This window comes from Gopherus evgoodei, chromosome 2 (assembly GCF_007399415.2).
Source record: "Gopherus evgoodei ecotype Sinaloan lineage chromosome 2, rGopEvg1_v1.p, whole genome shotgun sequence".
NCBI classification, from domain to species: domain Eukaryota; kingdom Metazoa; phylum Chordata; order Testudines; family Testudinidae; genus Gopherus; species Gopherus evgoodei.
Window position 1 is genome coordinate 121,150,365 of NC_044323.1, and position 27,502 is coordinate 121,177,866.

General features: G+C 41.6%; 1 protein-coding gene across 1 annotated transcript in view; it reads right to left on the reverse strand.

Moving 5' to 3' along the window:
* Positions 1 to 27,502, reverse strand: part of GALNT12 (polypeptide N-acetylgalactosaminyltransferase 12) — a 93,954-nt gene that overhangs the window by 13,306 nt on the left and 53,146 nt on the right. Inside the window, exons 6-8 of the mRNA XM_030551630.1 lie at positions 18,025 to 18,201; positions 8,478 to 8,609; positions 266 to 379 (exon numbers count right to left, since the gene is read on the reverse strand). Coding sequence (XP_030407490.1) covers positions 266 to 379; positions 8,478 to 8,609; positions 18,025 to 18,201 — 423 coding nt within the window. The remainder of the gene's footprint in view (positions 1 to 265; positions 380 to 8,477; positions 8,610 to 18,024; positions 18,202 to 27,502) is intronic.

Sequence of the window (27,502 nt, forward strand, 5' to 3'; positions counted from 1 at the left end):
GAGACTTAGATCGGTCAACATGGCCTAGTTACCTTCCAAATACAACTTAGAACTGTGAAAACCTGACATCAGTTTTCTATTGGGCACCAGAAAGTTAACAGAATCTCATGGAGGAAACAAAAATAGAAATGGTGCTGACTAAGATCACATTGCAGTGGTCACATGTCCCCTCAGAAATACTGTGGAGCATTTTTACTTTGTATCATACATCCTAAAACAATTAATCATAACATTTGTCATAACTAAAGTAAAAAACAAATCTTACCTGATTTTGTCCCATGCCATGGCAAGGATATAATATGATTCTGTGCCCTGTTACTTCATGTTCATTTGGAGGATTATAATCAAAGCAGTAATTTGCCATTCCTTTATTTTTCAGCTAAATAAGAAAAAAGAACAAATTGAACATCAGCCTGAAGTAGATACATTTGTGTCACTTCATACCCCTATGCTGTATTATACGCTTACCACTCGCAGTTCTAAACCCTGGTAGAGATGGTTTCACTGAATCTGGGCCTAGCAACAATACATCTGATAGAGGTGGCTTTGTAAAACTGAACCTGATAATAGTGGACCAGAGTAGACCTTGTGCAGCTGGCTTTGCTGAACCAGAACCTGGCAGCAGCAGACCTGGTGGCAGCAACTTTGACAAATTGGATTGGAGCAGATCTGCTATTCCTGACTTGATTGGACTGGGCCATGCCTGGCAGAAGTGTATGAGAGGCACTCACTTGGATTGCCACATAATCTAACTGGATTCTTGAGTCAAGTTTAGGTAAATGGGGACTGTATCTGAACAGTAATTTGGGCCTCCAGCAAACTAGCCAATTAACCACTGAGCCTGGGAAGTCTGCCATATCTCTAATTCTTTTCCTCCTTTTCTTCATTTAAAAAAAACTGTTTTTTAAATAGAGATTTATTTCATTTTTTCAAAATAAAAGAACTCTTGTGTGCTTTCAGAGTGAAGAAAAAACCCTGTGAAGTTAACTAGTGTTTAGGATTTAAGTTCCTAAAACCTGCATGTGGATACAATTTCAATGGCGACTTGAATCAATTTTTTTTTTATTTTTAAAGGGAAGACTAGTCATCATGCTGAACCCAGCCTTTCTTACTCTTATAGACACTTGCAGAAAGATTACATTATGTTTTTTTTAATTACAAAATATTCCACAGGCAAATCAATAAGGACTTCCAATTAATAAAAATATCGAAGATAAACAAAAGTTACTTGAAAATTAGTTGAACCAGGGCACAATGATAGTTTAAAAATTTATACATGCTTTGCACACTCACATATTATCCACTTTAATGAATGTTGAAACAAAACAACTTCTGTAAATAAATATTAAAGCTAAATGCCTCTTTTACCTGAATCCTACTATGTCATATATAAAAGAATAAAACAGGCAGGGTTAGTGTCAGGGGCAGCTCTAGCTTTTTTGCCGCCCCAAGCACAGCAGGCAGGCTGCCTTCAGCAGCCGAATTGCCATTGAATCCACGGGACCGGCGGACCTTCCGCAGGAAAGCCGCCGAAGGCTGCCTGACTGCCACCCTCACAGGGACCGGCAGGGCGCCCCCACCTGCGACTTATCGCCCCAGGCACGCGCTTGGAGCGCTGGTGCCTGGAACTATCGCTGGTTAGTGTCCCTATGACTATTGAAGGTGTAATTTTGCTTCTTCTCAAGTACTAGGTGATAATTATATCCATAGTTTCCAATGCAGAGAACTAATAGACATGAATAAATTAGGACAAATCAAAGTAAAGCAAGTGAAAGGGTATTCCACAAATATTTTTTTTTACTTTTGTTTTCCTCCACTTTTACCTACTACCCAATCTCCTCTTTCCACATTTTTTGGATCCGTTTGCACTGTAATACTTTTAGCCTCAAGAACACTCCTTACACACCCTTCTCCAGATATTTCTCACCATTCTGGTGAGTGCATTAACACCATTAATCAACATGTGACTAAACAATAAGAGTGATTTTGAATTCTGATGACCTCTATCTAAGCAGCTGTAAACCTCGCAGTTTAGTGGTGCTTTCTAGAGCTAAAGGAAGTCTCCCTGGCTTCCTTTGTATTGTAGAGTGGCTTGTATTGCAGGCAGTTGCATTAGAACCTACTCTGTCCCTTTAGTAAATTATTACAGTTTGACCATGAGAAATTTTATTTTACATTTAACACCAGTAAAGGGCTATATACAAAAATAGAAAAGTAAAATTGAGCAAAGCTTGAAACAACTATAAAAATTACAACCTTCCCCAACACTTGCACCCAGTACCTATAATATTGGATATGGAGGAATATCAGATTAAAGTTATGCTGAATTATAAATGACAATTTTCTTACATAAATTAAAATCATTAATGGATTTCTCTTGCCCTCAGTAACTGACTACAGAGTTGGAGGTATTACTCATTAGTATGCTCAGAAATCTAATTGTGTTGCCATACTAGCCATTTATTCCAATGGGAAGATCAATGGAGTCAAATATTCACCCCAGCTGTCACTCCCTAGATGACTGCTCCAAGCAAAGATGTCACCAAGAGTGCTCCACTAGCATTTGACCAGCATAAATATTCTCCTGCCTATACTCCATTGAACATCACAATGGTTATCTCCCAATTTAAGTTAGCAATACAATATTATTGCCTTTTAGGCACAACACTATTTTGTGTCTGTGTGCATAAGTTAACTACAAACCAAATTATTGCACACAGATATAACTCTTTCTTTGTATGCTGTAGACATAAAGGAGAAGAAAATTTAAACAGGGTTCTGAAACTGAAAACTCAAAAGAAAAAACGCTGTATAAAAGATGCCTAATTACCTCAAATTTCAATTCAGAACAACTTTTTAATATAGTATTTATGCTCCATCATTATGTCATCTCATCTTTGTGTCCCCTACACACTTCTGTTGTGCAGACAAACTACTAACATGTAGTGCCAGTAATTCAGCCTGATTATAACTGGATCGCTTATTTTGCGAACTCCAGAATTTTCTAATGTCATTTTACAGCCATAAAGTAAGCCTTTTAGAGATCTAAGAACCTTATACATGGGTACAACCAGGTACTAAGCACCTAAATGATACAAGATGCACCTGCAGATATTTGCGCCCATAAACTGCAGGTTTAAAAATCTGGTCCTGAAACCATTTATGCATGAATTCACCAGTCTCTTGTTCCAAGGCAGGAACAGATGAGAGAGGGTTTGTGAAAACATTATCTTTTCCCATTACCTGACGAAGACAGTTTGCTTTGCGCTGACAAAAACAGTATCATAATAGTATCCATTCATTCATGTAATCTTTCAATATTTTTTTCCAACATGTAACAAACAAGCTTAAATCATGCAAGAAGAGCTAAAGTAAGAGTATAAACAGAAACTTAGTATAGGATTTTAAATTTGTCTGTGACTTACCTTAATATTTTAGTAGAATGCTGCATTAAAGAAAATAAAAACAAGAAAATATTTGTTCTCCTTATGAAGCGTTTAGTTCAGCTCATAAAAGTTGTCAGTAATTGTGTCTATGCAGGATTTCTGACTGTGTCTTTGCCTACATATTTTTTTTTTCTTCTATGCTGTGTATTCTGTAACCACAGCTAGTCACCATTCCCTTTGGAGGTTGGGGATAGGTAATTTAAACTGCAATTGTTAAAATATTCTGAAATATTAGGGAGCAATTCTGACAGGAACACATGATAGAATTTTCAAAAAGTGCTCATCACTGGCTCATTGTCACTTGGAGAGGAGTTAGACTTCCAACAACTAGTGCTTTTGAAAATCCCCCTCCTAAAATCATAGGCTAACTGTGTGTGTGCCCTTCCACTTCCTCAGAGCCTAACAGATTTCAAAGAAGTGGGGATGGAGGGCGAGGTCTCTTGCCTGGATCTGTATTAACAACCTATTCAAGATCTTCATTTACAGATGAATAACCATCTTGTTGCCTTTTGATATTATCACTACAGATCCAAAAAAAGCAGTGATAAACACCAAGGATGTAGGACAGAAGCAGCTCTCTTACCTAAAGAATGGCTGGAAGTCTGCTTTCCTGAACTGGACATCAGACCTCAAGGTAAGTTCAACAGTAATGCTGGGCAAAGGTATGGACTGAGTGAGGGGTTTTTCATGAATGTTTGTATTCTGGTTCTTGCAAAACCAGCTGGGTCTGCAAACAAATGAACTTTGTGGAGAAAACCTATTTGTCAGATAGGAAAGGTAACTATTGATAAGTGTAAACCAGTGTTCCCTTTAATTTTGTACGTCAATGTGCGGAATTAATTTTAATATATGCACCAACAGGGAGGTGATATGAGGTGGGGGTGGAACCGAGGGGTTTGGAATGTGGGAGGGGGCTCAGGGCTGGGGCAAAGGATTGGGGATGAGGGGATTGGGGTGCAGGAGGGGTCTCAGGGCTAGGGCAGAGGGTTGGGGTGTGTGGGCTTTGGCTAGGGATACAGGCTTTAGGGTGGGAGTGGGGATGAGGAGTTTGAGGTGCAGGACAGAGGATTGGTGTGTGGGGGGAGGGGTTGAGGCTCTGGCTGGAGTGCAGGTTGCCGTGGGGCTGCAGCGGGGAGAGAGAAATCCACTAGCCCTCCCTCACTGTGGCAGCTCTGGCGGAGCTGAGCTGGGCTGGGCTCAGGGAAGGGCTCCTCTCCCCAGCTGTGGCAGCTCCAGAGGGCCTGGGCCGGGCCTGGGGAGGGGCTCCTCTCCCTGGCAGCTCCAGAGGGGCTGGGCCAGGCCGTGGGACCAGTGCACCCCTAAATAGCCTGCTGCATGGCTGGGCAGCTTACAGGGAACCTAGGTGTAGACCCACATCACTTTGTATGATTGTTTTGTGTTGTGCCCAGTTATTTCCATCACTTTCTCCCACTTCTAGCTAAATCAGGAGTGGGGAAACTTTTTGTCCCAAGGGCCACATCTGGGTGGAGAACTTGTATACAAGGCCATGAATGTAGGGCTGTGGCAGGGGGTTGGGGTGCAGGAGGGGGTGTGGTGTGCAGCAGGGGGCTCAGGGCAAGGAGTTCGGGTGCAGATGATGTGCGGGGTGTAGGAGGGGGCTCAGGGCAGGGGGTTGGGGTGCATGAGGGGTTTGGAGTGTGGGCCCAGGGCCCCAGCCCTGCACCGCTTACGTTGAGTGGCTCCAGGGTGGCAGTGGCACACAGGGGGACTAAGGCAGGATCCCACCTGCCCTGGCCCCACGCCACTCGTGGAAATGGCTGGCATGTCCGGCAGTGGCTCTTGGGGATGGGGTGGGGCAGGTGGCTCCGCAGCACTCTGCCCTCGTCTGCGGGTACCACCCCCGAAGCTCCCATTGGTTGCGATCCCCCATTCCTGGCCAATGGGAGCTGTGCGGGGCGGTGCACGGAGTCCTCTGCCCCTCCTCCCACCGGGGCTGCAGGGACATGGTGCCAGCCGCTTCCAGGAGTGGCGCAGGGCATGGGCAGGCAGGGAGTCTGCCTTAGCCCTGCTGCACCAAGGGGCTGGCAATCCCGTGACTGAAAAGCTCTGAGGAGCTGGACTGAAAGCCCTGACAAGCTGGATCCAGCACGCAGGCTGTAGTTTTCCCTCCTCTGAGTTAAATCTTTATTTTTTCTTAAATAAACCTACGTTTTATATTATAAGTGCTCACAAGTGATGTGACTTACAAGAGTGGTGATGGAAAGTAAAAAAGGTAAAATGGGGTATAGTGCACCTTTGAATGCAGAAAGGATGTTGAATTTATGTGATTAGCCAGTTTCAGGGGCTGGATAGCACAAGGGAACGATTCAAAAGGACTTGGAGATTGGGATGCACTTATTGTTAACTTGCAAGGCAAAGTCAGGGCTGGCATAGCCCTGGGAAAAGTTCTTCAACTGCTGAAAGGCTGGTGGTGTCAGGTGGCTAACACTCAGCTACCACAAGAAAGGCTCCCTCTTGCTGGAGGCAAGAGATAACAAGGTGATTCATAGTCTGGGTGCCTTGAGAACCATCACAATACTCTAGAAGCAGACTTAGGACTATGATGAGGTAATGCTCACTTGACCCAAAAGGGAGGGGGGGCAAAGCCAAGAGGGAAGAAAGAACTTGATAAAAGGGAGAGATGTTTGCCATGCTCTTCCTCTCTCTCCCACCTCCATCTACAGACACCACCACCAAGCGATTGAAGCACTGATCAAAGGGCAGGGCCTGACTGAAGGACAAGCAGCCAGCCTGTGGTGAGAAGCATCTAAGTTTGTAAGGGCACTGAAAGTGTTAAGATCAGCTTAGAATGTGTTTTGCTTTTATTTCATTTGACCAAATTTGACTTGTTGTGCTTTGACTTATAATCAAATAAAATCCACCTTTTGGAGTTAATACATTTGTTTATTCTGCCGGAAGCAGTGTATTTGGTTTGAAGCATGACAGATACTCCCCTTGGGATAACAAGCCTGGTATATATCAATTTGTTTGTTAAATTGACAAACTCATATAAGCTTACAGCATCCAGTGGGCATAACTGGACACTGCAAGACGGAGGTTCCTACGGTTGTGTCTGGGACCAGAGATATTGGCTAGTGTCATTCGGTTGCACAATCCAAGCAGCGGCTGGCCAAAAGTGCTCACTCATGTAGCCGGGACCAGTTTATATGCCAGAGGCTGTGCGTGAACATCCTTGGAGTGGGGGTTCTCACAACAGAGCAGGGTAAGGCTGGCTCCCAGAGCCGAGGATTGAAGTGACCTAGCAGATCATGGTCCAGATAAAACCAGGGGAATGTCACAGTCTGCTAGGGGAATGAATGAGGAGACTTGCGCTAGGGTGTTTTCAGTACACTGACAACACACAGCTTTATTTCTCTACTGAGAAAAATCCAGTAGAGGCAGTTGAGTGACTAATCCAGCACTTGGCAGTATTAAAGCATGCTGGGTCAGTCTGGCTCAGTCAGGACAAGACTGAGGTGATGTTGGTTGCCTGAGATTAAAAACCGGAAGTGTCAGAACTTGCTCTAGGAAGGGCCTGAGATTATAAACTTGGGGTAACCACAGCTACACTTAGAAGACCAGGTGACATTTAGGATCATTTACTTGTCCGTGCCTGGCCAGAAGGGTACAGCTTTATCTTTCAGATGTGGCTTTTGCTACCATCCTCCATGCCTCAGAATAATATTATTTCAATGCATCTTAAAATTTATATGTAAGATGCAACTGGTGTAAAAGGTGGCTGTCCAACTGGTAACCGAGGGAACATTTACATTGCAAAAGCCAAAACCAAAACCAAAACAAAAGTGGCAGTGAGTCTCAAGGTTTGGGAAACCAACTCAGGTTTGCGCTACAGGGCTAAAAATAACACTGCAGACATGCCTGCTTGGGATGCAGCCTGGGCTCTGTGACCCACCCCTCTCTTTGGGGCGGGCAGGAATGTCTACACTACTATTTTTTAGCCTGCAGCATGAGCCCTAAGAGTCAGAGTCAGTTGATCAGGGTTCTGAGATCTGCTGCTGCAGGGTTGTTGTTGGTTTTTTTTCCAGTGTAGATATACCCCTGAGTGTCTTAGACAGCACATGACACCTGTGCTCAGGGATCTGCACTGGTCAACAATTACCTACTGGATAAACTTTCAAATGTTTAGTTTTGACATATAAAGTCCCAAAAGGTCTGGGACTAGAATATCTGAAGGATGACTACCGCCCACCGCTCCCCATGACAGAGCACCACAGTTTTGATCACTGGAGATGCTCATGCTTGACATAACAGAGATGGGACAGCTGGCTGAGCATTCTCCATAAGGCCCCCAGGGCTTTAGAATATCTTCCTTAAACAGGCCCAAAACAGTTCATCTTTGTCAGTTTTGATGGCATGCTTTGGAGCCCTTTTGGGGGAGTTCAGAAACTGAGGTGCTATTTGGTGTATTGGATTATTAGCATTTTTTAGATTAAGAATTGCTGCTTAGTAGAAGGAGTGATGCTAACTAAGATGTGTATTACTGATAACCAACAGCATGCTCAGCTGATTGGTGTGGGTGCTTTATATTGCTACAAATAAAAATAAAATCCTAAAAAAAATCACTAATTGAAAAAAAAAGTTTGATTTCCTGACTATTAGTCTAATCTCAATTATGTGTTCATATATGTTTAAAAGCACTCTATTCCTGTTTTCAAGTTCAAAACTAATAATATATCCCAAAACCCCAACAAATGCTTTTTTCCTTATCTGCAATGTTTTAAGAAATGTTGAAAGCCATACTCACTAACCCCATTAGCCCACTTAAGACTTAATTTTGAGCTGCAATTTATGGCAGGTTTTGGTCTTAACCATACTATTTTACTTTATATTAACTTTCTAATACCCAACAAATTTTAGTGTCTACCAAGTCTAATTAAATTCTACCAAAATCAATATTTTCTGGAATAAAAATACCAGGTACATCTTTATCTTCCATATTTAACTAATAAAAGAGAGGAGAAAGTGACTTAGGGAGACACTTTCCAGACACTAATCAAGCATGTTGCCTACCATTCCAAAGAAGCCAGCTCTGTCTTCAGGTACATGAAGTTCAGGGTAAATATTCTCCAAGAACCATCTAAAGTCTTTACATCTGAGCTTCTCTCGAAGCAGCCTCCTTTCTGTCACATCTCCATAGGGCTCCTACAATAAAATAAAATACAATAGAAGAATAAGAACAGGTGCTTTCTGTTAAATTAGCAATATACACTATTAGGAAACTTATCCTGCAGTGCTTTCCCAGGGAAAAAAAAACTCCCATTGCTTGTCCCTGGATTTGGTTTCATTATTATTAAGTTTCTTAATATTTAAGCAACAACAATGCTTTCAAACACAGTGCAAATTGAATTATTTAAAAAAAATCTGTTTAAAGTGAGAACACAGTAGCAAATTTACAGTTAGGGCTCTTTGGATATTTTAAAGTCTCAGTAACAGTGAATTTAAATTAAGAGTGCTAAATTATTCTCACCATCCATTTGCAAAATCCTCTCTAATGACATCATTAAACTTAAATGTGTTTAAAAGCTTGGAAATTCTCTGTTAAGGCTGCATTTGAAGTTGTATCTTGTAAATTAGTAAATTCAATAAAAGAAAACTAAGTTTAAAAATGGAACCTTAAAGCTGCTAAAGCAAGCCACCACCCAAACTTTTCACTTGCTACAGATTCAAATAGAGCTCACATAATTTCTTCAAATCTGCCTTCAAAATCCATTCCTTTCCATAGTTCAGGGTTCTCAGCCTGTGGTCACAACCTCATTTGCAATCCTCAAGTTTCCCAGAGGCGACCTCCCTTTTCCTCTGCCCCTTTCTTATCCTTTCACTAAAACAAAAGTAAGTTTCTAGCCTCTTCTTCCACCCTTTCCACAGATAAAACAGAGTCTGGGAGGCTTATGAAATTACTTTGTCCTCTGCAGACAAAAGGCAAAGGCCCTACGCACATCCAAGGAATACCATATCACCTCTTGCCTACTCGTGTGAAATACAGGTAAGTGGATACTTGACTGATTTGAAAGTAAGATACTACCTTAAGAATAAATATTGGGTAAAGTCTCATGCATATTTTATCCTTCTGGAAAACTGTATGGTGAGGGGTGTCAGCCAGGAACCCTTCTAACTCCCCTATTTTGGCAGACATGATTACAACTAGAACTGTTACCTTTATGGAAAGATGTAACAAAAAGCAAGATGCCAGAGGCTCAAATACTGCCCTTGTCTGAGTTGATAAAACCTGGTTCAAGATTTGATTAATACAAGATTTGGAGGGAAGAATCTAACCAAGCCTTTCAGGAAGCGAGATGGAGTAAAAACTGGATGGCGATCCCAAGGAGATAACCTCTAGTATTCACTTGTCCATAGTGTTCTCCGTCCAGGCTGACAGGTAGTGGGAGAGTCTTCCTCCAAAAGGGTAGAAAAAACAGTGGAAATGTCTAGAGCTGATGAGGTTATTGGTGCATGTCTCTTGAAAGTTCCATTAAAACACTCACTTTGGGGCCACTGCTGGCTGGGAGGTAATGGATGATTGCCCCAAAGCCCCATTTTCATGGGTTCTCTGATATCTGAGGAGTAGTTCTTACTGCTGCTAATGGTAAAAATGCCAGCAGGGCTGGTCTCTGTTGAAATTGCTGCTTGCTGGATTTCCACTTAATCATAAGTGTGTGCACATCAAGGGCGTAGAGCATGGCTCCAGAGACTTTTAGCAAGTGGAAGAATTCTTCTGTCTTTGCGCAGAGCAGCTTGTCGCACTCGAACAGAAGGTCCTACACTGTTGTTTGCATTTCCTTCAGGAACCCTAGAAAAGAGGGAGCCACCACATTACCACTGACATTGCCATCACTGCCATGTTCTTCACATTTAAAGTCATCTGGCCATCAGACCTAGCCACCAGCTTCCCCTCTTCGATCAGGGTCTAAATCTGCTCCCTAGCATCCTAAGGTACTTTCTGAACAATGTCTGTCAGCTTATTAAAGATGATAAAATTATATTTATCCATCAATGCTTGATGGTTTCAGTTTGACACTGGAGAGGGGCCAACGACTACACCTTCCTCCTAGAGAGGTCCAATCTCTTTGCCTCCTTCTCATGTTTCTCATGTTCTCTTGTTTCTGCCTACTACGCTCAATAGCAGCTGATACTACCAGAGAGTTGGAAGACCAATATGAGAATAGTTAGTCCAAGCCTTTTGCAGATATGAAATACCTCTTTTCAGCTTGCTTGGATACTGGTGGAACTATCTGCCAAAGTGTCCTGGTGGGTTCAAGGATACATACGATGTTCTGCAGTCTGTGCAGGGCTTCCTGGATTTCTTCCAGGGAAACCTGTGGTGTCTCTGCTACCCTTTTAAGCAAGTTCTGGAAAGCTTTAAGATCATCAGGATATGGTTGGAATCACCACCTCATCAGAGAGGAGCAGCAGCCAGTGGGAGGCCTTGGAGCTGGACAGAGTCAAACTCAGTGTGCTGCTCCTACCTTCTTCAGGCCAAAATACAGGTCCTCGCAATCAGAAGTCTTCCCTGGTCTCTAGAACCTCTCCACGAGGAATCTTTGGAGCAGGAATTTCCTCAGCTGTTTTGTCCTTCTTGGAGACATCTTGCAGATACTGCACCTGGATCAGACGTGGGTTTCGTCCAGGCAGTACTGACTGGCATCATGGTAGTCTGTGATCAGGAAGGATTTGTGGCAGTTGATGAAGTTTTTGAAGCCACAAATCCTTCCTTGGGGGACTCTCCCCACTACTGTCAAAGAACGGGGGTGTGATGGGGAAATACAGGAAGCCCTCTGTGACCCAGAGGAAGATCCCAAATCTCAGGGGACAGAACCCCAAATGTCTATCCTAACTATATTAAATAGCTAAACTATTACAAATTATTTACAGGAAAAAGTTGAAGAAGTCAGTGTGAACACTGAAGCTCCATCCTAAACCACAAGTGGTAAAAAGGAACTAAGATGGCAGCTTTCTGGCAGCCCCCTTTATAACTTCGGTGCAGAGCACAAGAAAAGTAGGGGCACATACTCAAACCAGATAGACACTGCTAGGAAAATTTCTGCAGTTCTTGATGCATGGCGCAAATGCGTAAACCTGAAGTGCACTACACATAGGGACAAGCACTTAAAGAAGAACCACTGCATTCCAAGCCATTCTGACACATTGTTCAATTCACTGGGAAGCTTAGGTGGCAGCAGACTGGAAAAAAAAAATCAAACAAACAAACACCAAAAGCAAACAGAATGTACTTGATAAGGCTCTAAAAGTTGAGAACTTTATTAAAAGGTAAGCCCACAAATTCACATCCCTTCACTGTTTTCTGAGAAGAAACAGGCACTCTACATTGGCAGCTCCTCCCTCTTCCATACTCAGGTTTGTTGGTTTCATGTGGAAAAGTTCTGAACCACTTATCTGAGATCACACAAGATGCAAGGATTTTCCTTGCTGCATGTGACTTTTCCCTTGCTGAATACGTCACTGATTAGCAATGGCTTACTCTGAATACTTTTCTCCCTGGCCAGATTACAATATGAGTTGTCATCCTAGAGTTTGAGACTCCTAGGAAGGTAGCAAATAGGTGTCAGGGATCACGATCACCCTCCCATCTCCACTGCTAAATGAGAGGAGGACCCGAGATACAGACAGACAGACTCTAACAGATATAGAACAATGTGATGTTAATATTGGTGGAGTCATAGCACTATCCGTAGTTAAGATTTTCCCAAAGTTTTAGTTTCAGTAAGAGTGTTCAACTTTCACCAAAACTGTATTTTGATTAAGATTACTTTAAAATGCCAATAGTATCTTGTGAAGTGTTACTTGTGAAGATTACTTTAAAATGCCAATAGTATCTTGTGAAGTGTTTGAATTTTCATGTCCAAGTTGAAGAAAAACATGGCTAATATGAGCTTAGATGTAATGGTTCCCAAATTCCAGATGGCTAGCACATGTGGATGAGAACAGCAAGTACGCTCTGTCACCCAATGCCCCCCTTTTCTCCTCAGCAAGGCCCACTATTTTCCTGTTGCATGAATATGTCCTCCACTGGGTTTATGATCTCAGTATTGATTCCCTGGAGATACCCCTTCCTCAGAAATGCTTCCGTACTCCATCACCACAAAGAACTCTGCTGCGGAGAGAGGCTGTCAAACTACCAAGGGCAGGCAGAGTAAGGAACATCCTGTATCAGGATCCAGGAGCCATTTGTTGCATCACGTTGTTATGGGAACCACAATTCAGTGTGCACAATTTGTGGAAAAACAAAAGCAAACCCCCAGCCTAAACACAGTGAGTTACAGCAACCCAATTAAAAAAAAATCTAGGCTATTAACAGAAATAACTTAATTTAATGACAGTTAAAGATTCAGCACAACATCCTGCAGCCACCCAGCACCTTAAAATTATGGAATTAAAAAATAAAGGGAAAATTTCCCAGCATTTATTGCCACCTTCCCATCATGCATGATGCCATCAACAACATTTCCATGCTCTGGAAAGCATTCAATTCCATCTCCAACAGATACGGAAAAACAATGCACATCCCTGTTTCATCAAACTTGTGTTCTAACACAAAACTTTAATGGGTGACCTCTGTAATGTTAAAGTAGAACAACTCTACATATATGTGGATTGTGATAATCAGATGTGCCAATATCTTGAAAAAAGAGTGCATGAGATTGAAGTTAATCGGTTTTTTTGTTTGTTTTAATACAGTACAGTAAATATGGAGAATGGAATAGAGTTTGGCCAGAACCCTGGCATTAATATCTCTACTCTTATGAAAAGTGCAGTGATGTCTTTGACCACAAGTGGCCAAGGATATCAAAGTTATGTCTCTTTTGAAAGAGAGTACCTTTGCCAAAACTGCCCATCCTCTAAGGTCACATGTACACAAGGGGCTCTTTACCCAATATAGGAATACTAGTATACTATATCAGCAAAGTGCTCCCAATCTAGATGTAGTTATACCAGCAAAAACTGTGTTTTTATTGGTATAGAGGATTCCACCCACCCTATGAATGAAAAAAATCTATTCCAGTAAAGCACTTTTATGCCAGTATAACTGAGTCTATGTAGGAACTTTTGCCAGGACAGCCATGTCAGTCAGGGATCACATCTCTTCACACCCCTGACCTAGCGGCATAGCTATGTTGAAGTCTGTAGCATAGACATCTCCTGAAACCATATTTGTGCACTGGTTAAGTATCAACTAAAACAGAACACGGTTAACTCGTGAATCAACACAACCATATCCTGCAGCATGTACGGTATATATATTCCTTGTATGTCTCCCATTCAACTACTGACCCTGTCTGGCCGTGCTTAGCCTGTGAAATCAATGGGACACAGGACTAAATATGCTGTGTTGACAGGTTCAGCAAATATGTCTATTGTGTGCTTCAAGCCGTCGTGTCAGCTTATCCATATAAGTACAGGTTTGAAGTGTTCTGTACTTTAGTGAGCAATATGTAAGTGGCTGATGTTTTTAAAAATCCCATTACTCAGTAATGGCTATCCCTCCAGGAATCTGATCCTATAATTTATAACAATCTGTTTTCACTTCATGATAAACTCTTAAAATAAAGGTGTATAGGAGATGGTCGGATCTCGTGGTTAAAGCATGGGGTTTGCAGATGGAAGTAGAGTCCTGCACAGGACTAGTGTAGAGCCCTATAGCAAGACCAGGATCCTGCTGCTCTAATAGTGGGAACAGCCCAGGAGCAGGATTAAAAATAATCCTGCATAGGGCCCTAGATGGAAGATTTGGGTTCTACTTCTAGCTCTGCCACAAAATCACAAGCTTGGAGGGAGGGATAGCTCAGTGGTTTGAGCATTGCCCTGCTAAACTCAAGGTTGTGAGTTCAATCCTTGAGGGGACCACTTAGGGAACTGGGGTAAAAATCTGTCTGGGGCATGGTCTTGCTTTGAGCAGGCAGCTGGATTAGATGACCTTATGAGGTCCCTTCCAACCCTAATCATCTATGATCACAATATTATAATTTTAGGTAGCACAGTAGTATAAACCACTGAAAACCATTGAAGGTATTGCTTCCTATGCTTAAGATTACCTAAAACTTTCCTATTATAAGACTCCATTTTCAGTGGTTTATAACTTTGCCAAACATTAACCATATAGGTTGTAATTCTCCATGCCAGGTGTCTGTTTCATGTTGAAAATTTTGGGAAAGTTTCAGCTAAAAATGATTCAGCTGCTTCCAAGAGGGAGATAAGGGGGAAATGTTGTTTTCCCATATTAAAAAAATTCTTATAACCATTTCAATGAGAAGCTCTAGTGACATGTTGTTGAGCTAAAGCACCTTGTTTAGAAAGTAGGGCTGTCAACAATCAGAGAAATTAATTGTGATTAATTATACTGTGAAACATCAAATACCATTTATTTAAATGTTTTGGATGTTTTCTACATTTTCAGCTATACTGATTTCAATTACAACTCAGAATACAAAGTGTAAAGTGCTCACTTTATATTTATTTTTGATTACAAGTATTTACACTGTAAAAAAAAGAAATAGTATCTTTCAATTCACCTTATACAAGTACTGTAATGCAATCTCTTTATCATGAAAGTTGAACTTACAAATGTAGAATTATGTAGAAAAAAAGTGCCTTCAAAAATAAAACATGTAAAACTTTAGAGCCTGCAAGTCCACTCAGTCCTACTTCTTGTTCAGCTAATCACCCAGACAAACAAGTTTGTTTACATTTGCAGGCGATAATGCTGTCCACTTCTTGTTTACAATGTCACCTGAAACTGAGAAAAGACATTCTCGTGGCACTGTTGTAGCCAGCGGCGCCAGATATTTATGTGCCAGATGTGCTAAAGATTCACATGTCCCTTCATGCTTCGACCACCATTCCAGAAGATATGTGTCCATGCTAATGATGGGTTCTGTTTTATAAGAATCCAAAGCAGTGCGGACCAACACATGTTCATGTTCATTATCTGAGTCAGATGCCACCAGCAGAAGGCTGATTTTCTTTTTTGGTGGTTCAGGTTCTGTAGTTTCTGTATCAGAGTGTCGCTCTTTTAAGACTTCTGAAACCAAGCTCCACACCTTGTCCCTCTCAGATTTTGGAAGGCACTTCAGATTCTTAAACCTTGTGTCCAGTGCTGTAGCTATCTTTAAAAATCTCAAATTGGTACCTTTGCATTTTGTCCAATCTGCAGTGAAAGTGTTATTAAAATGAACAAAATGTGCTGACTCATCATCTGAGGCTGCTATACCAGGAAATATATGGCAGAATGAGGGTAAAACAGAGCAGGCGTGTAACAGGGTGCTGGCTAGGAGATCCAAGCCAGGCCCCTGTTAGCCCAGCTCCACTTAAAAAGGCAGATTAGTTAAGACTGGCTGGGGAGGCCACACCCTAATCACCTGAGGGGATGGACCTGCAGGCCTGAGTGGCCAGCCTGCTATATAACGCTGGCTGGGAAGAAGCAGAGAGGGAGAGACAGGAAAGGGAGGAGCCAGGAGCTCTAGATCCCTGCTGGCAGGAGAAGCTAGAGGTTTCCCAGGGTGTTGGTCTGTAAGATATGTAAATAGTAGGTGGTGGGGATAGGCACAAACAATAAAAGAGCACTAGTGCATGTACTTTGGAGCGGTCTCCGACTGAGTTTGTGGAGGGGCCGGGAGCAGGCACTGCTACAAGGGGACATACAATATTGCCCCAAGGTGTTCAGTAAGAAATTTAATTAACACTTTTTTTTTTAATGAACATCATCAGCATGGAAGCATGTCCCATGGAATGGTAGCCAAAGCATGAAGGGGCATATGAATGTTTAGCATATCTGGCATGTAAATACCTTGCAGTGCCAGCTACAAAAGTGCCATGCAAATGCCTGTTCTCACTTTCTGGTGACTTTGTAAATAAGAAGAGGGCAGCATTATCTCCTTTAAATGTAAAACTCATTTGTTTTAGCGATTGACTGAACAAGAAGTAGGACTGAGTGGACTTGCAGGCTCTGAAGTTTTACATTGTTTTGTTTTTAAGTGAAGTCATGTAACAAAAAAAAACACTACATTTGTAAGTTGCACTTTCACGACAAAGATTGCACTACAGTACTTGTATGAGGTGAACTTAAAAATATTTTTTAAAATCATTTTTACAGCGCAAATATTTGTAAGCAAAAATAATATACACTTTGATTACAACACAGAATACAAGATATATGAAAATGTAGAAAAACATCCAAAATATTTAAATAAATGGTATTTGATGTTTCACAGTATAATTAATCACAATTAATTTCTCTGATTGTTGACAGCCCTACTTTCTAAACAAGATGCTTTAGCTCAACAACATGTCACTAGAGCTTCTCACTGAAATGGTTATAAGAATTTTTTTAATATGGGAAAACAACATTTCCCCCCATCTCCCTCTTGGAAGCAGCTGAATCATTTTTAGCTGAAACTTTCCCAAAATTTTCAACATGAAACAGACACCTGGCATGGAGAATTACAACCTATATGGTTAATGTTTGGCAAAGTTATAAACCACTGAAAACAGGGCCTTATAATAGGAAAGTTTTAGGTAATCTTAAGCATAGGAAGCAATACCTTCAATGGTTTTCAGTGGTTTATACTACTGTGCTACCTAAAATTATAATATTGTGATCATAGTTGATTAGGGTTGGAAGGGACCTCATAAGGTCATCTAATCCAGCTGCCTGCTCAAAGCAAGACCATGCCCCAGACAGATTAGTTTTGGAAAAAAACAACCTCTGGACATCCCACCAGCAGCATTCTCTCTTATTTATGATTCTACATTAACAATTATGGTTTTAGATCTGTATTTTAATCAAATTAATTTGCACCATATTAATTTTGTATCACATTAATATTTTAAAATCAGAGTGTTCTACAGCACTATGCCAACTTACAAAAAAACAAATCTGTTATGTCAACAGTTACTTTTAGAGAGAACGGTGGGTGAGGTAATATATTTTATTGGACCAGCTTCTATTAGTGAGTGAGACAGTGCTGGGTAGCTCAAAAGCTCATCTCTCTCACCAGCCGAAGTCAGTCCAATAAAAGATATTATCTCACCCACTTTGTCTCTGTAATATCTCTGTAATGACCAACACAGCTACAAAAACACTGTATAGAACAGCTACCTTTATCAACCAGACTTGTAATCTTGCTGAAGAACATTGCCAAGAAGGTTAGATAAGACCTATTTTCCATTAAACTAGTTGGTAGCATTAATTGTATTTCTATCATGTACTGACAGAGTCCTGTATCAGCTGCTGCATTAATCCAATATGCATTGATGTCAAGCTAACCAGCCTGTCATTACCTGGGTCATGCAGCTTACCCTTTTTAAATACAGGCACAGCTGTTGCTTTCTTCCAGTCCTCTGGAGTTTCCCCAGTTTTCCAAGAGATATTAAAAATTAACCTTGTAGATAATGTTCATTTTTATGTCAGAGAAAGACATTAATTTGTAAGAAACCTGAATTTAGCTACTAAAACAAACCAAAAAATCCCCACCATAAATAATTTTTCTGTTAAACTGAAAAGAAATACAAGTTGAGTTCTAAGCACAATAGATATCAAACTCACCATACGTGCATGTGGATTTCGGTGGTAATAAAGCTCCTTATATTCATCCATCCAAACTTCTGCTGCACGTACACTGTTAGCCAGGGCCTTGGCGCGTGAGTAGGGAGCTTGTTTGGGGAAAATGTGACCTACGTGAGAACATGGGTGGATCTCAAGACTTCCTCCACACTGCCAGATCTAAACAAAGAATTTACATTACATGTTGGCAATCTGAAATCACGTGAACAGTAGAATATGCAGAATAACAATACTTTACAATACTTTGTATTTATAACATTTTCCCCAAAATCTCAAAGCACCTTATAAACTATAAATATCATAGTCTCAGGAGGAGGCAAATATGATCCTCAGTTTACAAGTAAATAAACAAAGGTGTCAAAGCACGTCAGTGGGAGAGTGGGTCAGATAACAAAGCCAGGAATATCGTGATGCTTTCACTGGAGTTCTGGTTGGCAAAGATGAGATACTACCGATGTTCAAAGCGTGATCATGTGCGCTATGCTGAGCTGCACTGGGCAACTCAGGCTTGCTTCCTCCTCTCTGGGGTTCAGATAATCCAGCTCTCCCCATGGGGTGTAAGTAATATATACAATAGGAAAGTGCCTACCGCCTTAGCTCTTAAACATGTGAACCTAAGCTTTCATTTAAATATATTTCTAGCCCTCCTGGTTGTGAAGAAGTGATGTCTGCCAGAGTCTGCAGACAGCCTTCAGCAGGAGGAGGAACAGCATTCGCTAGATGCAGGGAGGAAGCCACCTGTCCTGAGAGTGGCCAAGATGAACAGCTGGCGTGGCCTATCTCCAGGAAAAACTAACAGATCTAAGGTTAGAGTGCTACAGACCAGTATCAAGAAAACTTTTTGGAAAAGACCTAAAACCATTTAGCCAAAATCATGTTAAGGTCTACAAAATGCATGCAGGAACCGTGTCTAAACTTTGTTTCAACAACTGGACTCTTATGGGTATGTTTTGGGTTTTCCCAACATTTTTCTTGTTTATGAGCTAAGACTGTTTAAGTTAGAAGAACTCCTGGGAAAATTCAAGGATTGCTGTGAACCATCTTAGCATTATTCCATAGAGCAAGTATAAAACCCAGAGTGAAGGGTCTCTGTTCAACCTGGTTGGTCTTTGTCTTTTCTTCTACCAGTTTTTTACTGTCCTATTCTAAACTTTTATTTTTTGTCCCAGTTAATTAGTATGAAGCCTTTAGAACTTCAAGCCATGATGTTTCCTGATTTTCCCTACATTCACTGGTCACTAAATTTGATTTAGCTGGCTTCTGCCATTAGGATGGGGAGGGAATTTTGTCCAGCCTTCCTAACCTGACCTCAGATGGACCAGAGACTCTGCCCCCACAAAAAAAGAGCCACAACTTCAACCTGAAGCTGATGGCAATCACACCCCACATGCCATCAGAACAGAAAATGGGCACTTATTCTCTTCCATTTTGCCATCTCCTCTTTGCTCTGTCTATGTTCCGCTGGGGAAACTTAAGAAAATTCACAACTCTGTCAGTAAGCTCAGAAAGTTTCTATTGTATCATCATTTCCATCTTTTCCAAAGAGGATTAAAAACAAAGCTGTCCTGCACACTTAGGTAAATTAAGTTTAGGTAAATTAAGCATTTGGATCTTGTGTTATTAAGAAGTTGGACCCAAGACCATTAAAAAGCACCCAGAGATGTAGGCTGGCTGTGGGGCTCAAAGTAAAATCAAAACAAACTGTATTTTGGTGACCTGAAACTCTGCATCTACCACTAGAACAGATCAAGCCTCACCTGCTATTCATGGGGAGAACTTGTATAGCATGCTGGGCTTTGCAGGATTGGTTTCCCATTGCTAGGGCTCAGTTGCCCCTGGGCTCTCCTCACATTCACTTTCTTGCTCCACAGGTCAGGTGTGTGCATTCTACAAAGTGGCACCCACTCATGGAACCAAAAACCATAGAATCATAGAACTGGAAGGGACCTTGAGAGGTCATCTAGTTCAGTCCCCTGCACTCAAGGCAGGACTAAGTATTATCTAGACCATCCTTGACAGATGTTGGTCCAACCTGCTCTTAAAAATCCCCAGTGATGGAGATTCCGCAACCTGCCTAGGCAATTTATTCCAGTGCTTAATCACTCTAACAGTTAGGAAGTTTTTCCTAATGTCCAACCTAAATCGCCCTTGCTGCAATTTAAGCCCAGTGCTTCCTATCATATCCTCAGAAGAGGAACAATTTTTCTCCCTCCTCTTTGTAATAACCTTTTATGTACTTGATAATGGTTATCATGTTCCCTCTCAGTCTTCTCTTCTCCAGACTAAACAAACCCAATTTTTTCAATTTTCCCTCATAAGTCATTTTCTAGACCTTTAATCATTTTTGTTGTTCTTCTCTGGACTTTCTCCAATTCATCCAGATCTTTTCTGAAATGTGGCGCCCAGAACTGGATACAATACTCCAGTTGAGGCCTAATCAGCACAGAGTAGAGCAGAAGAATAACTTCTCATGTCTTGCTTATAATACTCCTACTAATACATTCCAGAATGATGTTTGCTTTTTTTGCAACAACGTTACCTGTTGACTCATATTTAGTTTGTAATCAGCTATGAGCCCCAGATCCCTTTATCCCTTCTGCAGTACTCCTTCCTAGGCAGTCAGTTCCCATTTTGTATATGTGCACCTGTTTGTTCCTTCCTAAATGGAGTACTTTGCATTTGTCCTTATTGAATTTCATCCTATTTACTTCAGACCATTTCTCCAATTTGTCCCGATCATTTTGAATTTTAATCCTATCCTCTTAAGCACTTGCCACCCCTCCCAGCTTGGTATTGTCTGCAAACTTTAGAAGTGTACTCTGCCATTATCTAAATCACTGATGAAAATATTGAACAGAACTGGACCCAGAACTGATCTCTGTGGGACCCCACTCGTTATGCCCTTCCAGCATGACTGTGAACCACTGATAACTACTCTCTGGGAATGATTTTCCAACCAGTTATGCACTCACCTTATAGTAGCTCCATCTAGGTTGTATTTCCCTAATTTGTTTACGAGAAGGTCATGCAAGACAGTATCAAAAGTCTTACTAAAGTCAAGATATACCACATCTACCGCTTCTCCCCTATCCACAAGGCTTGTTACCCTGTCAAAGAAAGCTGTCAGGTTGGCTTGACATGATTTGTTCTTGACAAATCCATGCTGACTGTTATTTATCACCTTATTATCCTCTAGGTGTTTGCAAACTGATTGCTTAATTATATGCTCCATTATCTTTCTGGATACAGAAGTTAAGCTGACTGGTCTGTAATTTCTCGGATTGTCCTTATTTCCCTTTTTATAGATGAGCACTATATTTGCCCTTTTCCAGCCTTTTGGGATGTCTCCCGTCTTCCATGACTTTTCAAAGATAATTGCTAATGGCTCAGATATCTCGTCAGTCAGCTCCTTGAGTATTCTAGGATGCATTTTATCAGGCTCTGGTGATTTGAAGACATCTAACCTAAGTACTTTTTGACTTGTTCTTTCCATATTTTAGACTCTGTTCCTACCTCATTTTCACTGGCATTTAAAAGAAGAGATACTGTTCTCAGTAGATTGAGTAGATCTTCATAATTATAGTCCATCTCTTGGGAAAATTTTGGCCAAGCTCTTAGCATCACTTCCCACGTAAGGAACAAAACTTTCCCGCTCTGGCCACACACTCATTTTTCTACTTTGAGCAGTCCCTTTCTGGCTGCAGCTCTCTCACTTAGAAATGTTCTTGGCTGGCTTTCACTGAGGCTAATGAGCCCAAGCCATCTCTGAGCTGTGTTTGTTAACTCTTGCCTCCCCAGCCTGCAGTCCTAAAGCTATTGCACTTGGGTGCACTTTCCGCTATCCCCTGACTGTTCTTGCTAATGGTAACTTCAGAAATATTCAGAACTGGAGACCCCTGCATTACTGAATGCCTATCATAAGACACTGGCTACAAATTTTGGTAAAGTGGTTGGGAAGTACTGCTGAAAAATTTGCAGCATCTGAATTCAGTGTTGTGCAGAGGTACCGTGCGGCAGACATTCTTTGCAGCCTCATAAAGGTTTCTCAAGTAGTCAGAGGGGAGGACAGGAAAGTTCTGCCAGTACCTGGAACAAGTTAAGGCTTTCAATAATGGTTAACCTGAGCTATCTGTAGATGCCTTTTGCAAAATACATTTCAATGAGCCAGTTTATTGTTTCATTTTAGTTATTATGCAAGCAGGTAACCCTCTTTGAATGGAGAGCAGGATATTAGGATATGCTCAAAGGTGAAGTAGGGTTGTCCTGTGAGCATCCTGTTATATAAAATATATTTTTAATGCATTGTTATAAGCAGTATAAGGGGGCACAGCTGTTTGGAAAGTATAAGGGAAGAAATGAAAATCTTTGTTCATTTGGATGAGCATATGGTTCTGGTAGGCACTAGAGAGGAGAGCAGGCCCATTTTTACACACTTGACCTGTATTCAGCAGCAGCAGGAGCTAAAATTAATATGGACTAGAGCAAAGCAATCTACTGGGAACTAAGGAAGTCTCTTTTGCTCTATCAAAGAGAATTCAGACACTGAAAGACCCACCCAGCCCCTTCCAGCACTGCTGATACCCTAGAGGTCCCTTTCAGTCAGGCTTCCCCAGCAGTACTGTACTAAATTAGCAGAAAAAGATAACTGCTTTGTCAGCACCAGACTGTGAAGTAGAACAACTGGATCCTGATAACTGGTGGATAGGATACAGCTGTACAAAAAGCACTTGCTACACATTTGTGATTATTTAACTTATGTGCATCCATCATCTGAGAAAACAACTTACAAGAATGGTTTAGTCTTTCATTGATTGTGGAATTACAAATACAATTTAGTGAAAAGAAACATTACTTATGTGCTAGTTCTAGAAGGAGGATTATGGATAGCGTGTCCTGAGGTTTTAATTCTATTTGTTTTTGTTCTTCATTTTCCACAGGGTTAATAGAGTAATAGAGAAGGCATGGCTGGTGTGCTTTTAAGCATAACTGGGAAGGTTCTAAGGCTCAGTATATGTCAACAGGTGAGTAAAAGGGTTGAGAAGAGAGAGAGGCCTAAAAATTTACATTGTAAAGGCACAGCATATCAGTGTTGTCTACACAGCCCCACAGTGTGGGCTATGGGGGTGCAAGTTCCAGCACATAGTAAAGAGTTGTGTTGTAACTGTCCTGTGTAGACCCACCCTAACACAAACTAAAGGGTTAATCAGCATTAATGTAGTCCAGTTTAATGCACGCTGCAACTCACACCCCTGTAGTCAGCAGCATGTGGCTGTGCACACAAGCCTCTCTCATGTATTGAGGGCTTTAAAACTATATTTAAAGGTGGCAAATGCCAGGAGCTACATTTCAGGAAGTGGGGCTTTCAGTTTTGGAAAGCTTAGTATAAGAATATCCTTTGCGGGATATTATGTGGAAAAACATCTTCCTGTTACAAGTTGTCTTCTGAACTACCTTAGAAAGAGCACTGAATTTTATTTATAAAGTTTTAACAGGTTTACAAATCATTGCCATCTAAATATCAGAGACAAAATGATAATCATTACAACACTGAGCTTTTGTTCAGAGAAATGATCTACATTAATACAAGCTGTCAGATCTCTCTGTTTAACCAGGGGTTACCGTATTCCAGAGTGAGTCTGTTTATACTATGCAGGACATATTGTTTCTGGTGATTTTATCAAACTGGGTGAAACTTCTGATTATACATATTTATCAAATCAGGCTTTTCTATCAAAAATAATATTAAAAATATTTGATAGGTGTGCTGGGTATTTTGGTTTGTTTTTTTTTATTTTTTGCAGGGCAATGTACTATTGAACAAATAGTAACTAAATATCTAGGTATTTATTTGTTCTCTGTATATTTTTCTGGATAAGTAACTGGTGAATTTATTGTCACGGAAAATTAACTCCCATATTTTAGAACTATTTCTCTAGTTTTGGTCTATTTTCCTTTCTCCTATATGTTGTTTTCCCTAAAGTGGAAAAGACCTTCACTTATGCCGCTCTCACAGACCCACATCACTACTGAAAAATGACAAATATTTTAGCAAAAATACTAGCAAGTCAATTGGAGTCCATTGCCTGCATTTACATAAACCCAGATCAAACTGCATTCATTAAGGACAGACATATGTTGGACAATATTTGGAGAGCACTTGAAATCAGCCATAATTCCAAATAAAAAAAAATCCGTTAAGTTTTTTATCACTCAATGCAGAGAAAGCGTTTGCACTGAAAATTCTCATCAAAATTACTGTCCAATTTCACTCCAAAGTCTTTTGGTTTAACTGTTTAAGTTTAAACTTCTCCCCTATGGAATAAATATTTTGAAATATTCTTCTCTGTATGTTATTTACATTTACTGTACTCTCTGTCCAATTTTTTTTTAATCAGAGTCTGACATTTTTTCAAGCGAACAGGAGCTGCTAACAGGGAGTTTTGCAAGGGAGTTTGGAAGGGGGTAGGAAGGGAGGGGGGGTCCCTTGTCGGTCTCATCTGTGACCCATTGGTCCCCTGAACCTATAAACAGAGCCACATCCAAAACCTTTCTGTTTACAGAAGAGCAGAGCGGACAGGGAGCTGTAGACGGGAATTTGAGAGAGTTTGACAGAGGGAGGCTTACAATGGTGAGGAGGACCCGCAACACCTGTGCCAGCACTGCTTCTGTCTCCTCCACCTGCACCTGTAGCCAGACAGAGCACCAAAGCATGGATGCTTTTACCCAGATTCTGGTGTGGGCTTGCAAAGACTGTAATTTGCAATTTCCACTTACTGATATCCAGGCTGGGGGTGGCATCCAATGTGAAAGGTACCTACTGGTGGAATCTCTCAGGCAGCAGGTGGGAGAGCTACAGAAGGAGGTGGCTAGGCTGAGGAACATCCATATCAATGAGCAATTCCTGGACAGTATCCATGTGGAGACAGCTGACGGTGCTGTCCCAGTTGACAGGACTACTGACACTCCAGTGGAGGAGGAGATGCCTCAGGGTGTATCTGACACACTAGTGGAGGAGGAGGCTCAGGGTGGACACAGCCAACTGGTTACTTCTAGCAGCAGGCAGTGCTCCACCCCTGCTGCGAACCCTCCTGCTGTGGTAAAAGATAACCGTTATGCTCTTCTTGATACAGGAGAGAAGGAATCACCCCCAACAGTTAAGGAGGTGAAGCCTCGTACCCCTAAGGCTGGGAGGTCTGCTGCCACCACTGATAAGAAACGTAGGGTAGTGGTGGTTGGAGACTCTCTGCTGAGGGGGACGGAGACACCCATCTGTCGCCCTGACCGTTCATCCCGGGAGGTATGCTGCCTGCCAGAGGCCCGTATCCGAGATGTTACAGAGGCATTGTCGAGGATTATCCGGCCTTCTGACTACTACCCCATGCTACTCATCCATGTGGGCACAAATGATACTGCGAGGTGTGACACTGAGCAGATCAAGAGTGACTACAGGGCTCTGGGAGTACGGGCTAAGGAGTTTGGAGCGCAGGTGGTATTCTCTTCGATTCTTCCTGTTGAAGGTAGGGGTCCGGGCAGAGACAGATGCATCGTGGAGGTGAATGCCTGGCTGCGAAGATGGTGTCGCCAGGAGGGCTTTGGCTTCCTCGACCACGGGATGCTATTTGAGGAAGGACTGCTAGGAACAGATGGCATTCACCTTTCGAAGAGGGGAAAGGCCTTATTTGCGCACACACTGGCTAACCTAGTAAGGAGGGCTTTAAACTAGGTTCGACGGGGACAGGTGAGCAAAGCCCACAGGTAAGTGGGGAACAAGACCTGGGAGATGGGTTGGAAACAGGAGGGAGCACGGGCTATAATGGCAGAGAGGAAGGAGGGTCAGGGCAAAGCTTGGAGGCAAGATCAAACCAGTATCTTAGATGCCTATATACAAATGCAAGAAGTATGGGTAATAAGCAGGAAGAACTGGAAGTGCTAATAAATAAATACAACTATGACATTATTGGCATTACTGAAACTTGGTGGGATAATACACACGACTGGAATGTTGGTGTGGATGGGTATAGTTTGCTCAGGAAGGATAGACAGGGGAAAAAGGGAGGAGGTGTTGCCTTATATATTAAAAATGTACACACTTGGACTGAGGTGGATATGGACATAGGAGACGGAAGTGTGGAGAGTCTCTGGGTTAGGCTAAAAGGGGTAAAAAACACAGGTGATGTCATGCTGGGAGTCTACTACAGGCCACCTAATCAGGTGGAAGAGGTGGATGAGGCTTTTTTCAAACAACTAACAAAATCATCCAAAGCCCAAGATTTGGTGGTGATGGGGGACTTCAACTATCCAGATATATATTGGGAAAATAACACCGCGGGGCACAGACTATCCAATAAGTTCCTGGACTGCATTGCAGACAACTTTTTATTTCAGAAAGTTGAAAAAGCTACTAGGGGGGAAGCTGTTCTAGACTTGATTTTAACAAATAGGGAGGAACTTGTTGAGAATTTGAAAGTAGAAGGAAGCTTGGGTGAAAGTGATCATGAAATCATAGAATTTGCAATTCTAAGGAAGGGTAGAAGGGAGTACAGCAGAATAGAGACAATGGATTTCAGGAAGGCGGATTTTGGTAAGCTCAGAGAGCTGATAGGTAAGGTCCCATGGGAATTAAGACTGAGGGAAAAAACAGCTGAGGAAAGTTGGCAGTTTTTCAAAGGGACACTATTAAGGGCCCAAAAGCAAGTTATTCCAATGGTTAGGAAAGATAGAAAATGTGGCAAAAGACCACCTTGGCTTACCCTTGAGATCTTGCGTGACCTACAAAATAAAAAGGCGTCATATAAAAAATGGAAACTAGGTCAGATCACGAAGGATGAATATAGGCAAATAACACAGGAATGCAGAGGCAAGATTAGAAAAGAAAAGGCACAAAATGAACTCAAACTAGCTATGGGAATAAAGGGAAACAAGAAGACTTTTTATCAATACATTAGAAGCAAGAGGAAGACTAAGGACAGCGTAGGCCCACTGCTCAATGAGGAGGGGGAAACAATAACGGGAGACTTGGAAATGGCAGAGATGCTTAATGACTTCTTTGTTTCAGTCTTCACTGAGAAGTCTGAAGGAATGTCTAGTATTGTGAATGCTTACGGGAAGAGGGTAGGTTTAGAAGAGAAAATAAGAAAAGAGCAAGTAGAAAATCACTTAGAAAAGTTAGATGCCTGCAAGTCACCAGGGCCTGATGAAATGCGTCCTAGAATACTCAAGGAGTTAATAGAAGAGGTATCTGAGCCTCTAGCTATTATCTTTGGGAAATCATGGGAGACGGGGGAGATTCCAGAAGACTGGAAGGGGGCAAATATAGTGCCCATCTATAAAAAGGGAAATAAAAACAACCCAGGAAACTACAGACCAGTTAGTTTAACTTCTGTGCCAGGGAAGATAATGGAGCAGGTAATCAAAGAAATCATCTACAAACACTTGGAAGGTGGTAAGGTGATAGGGAATA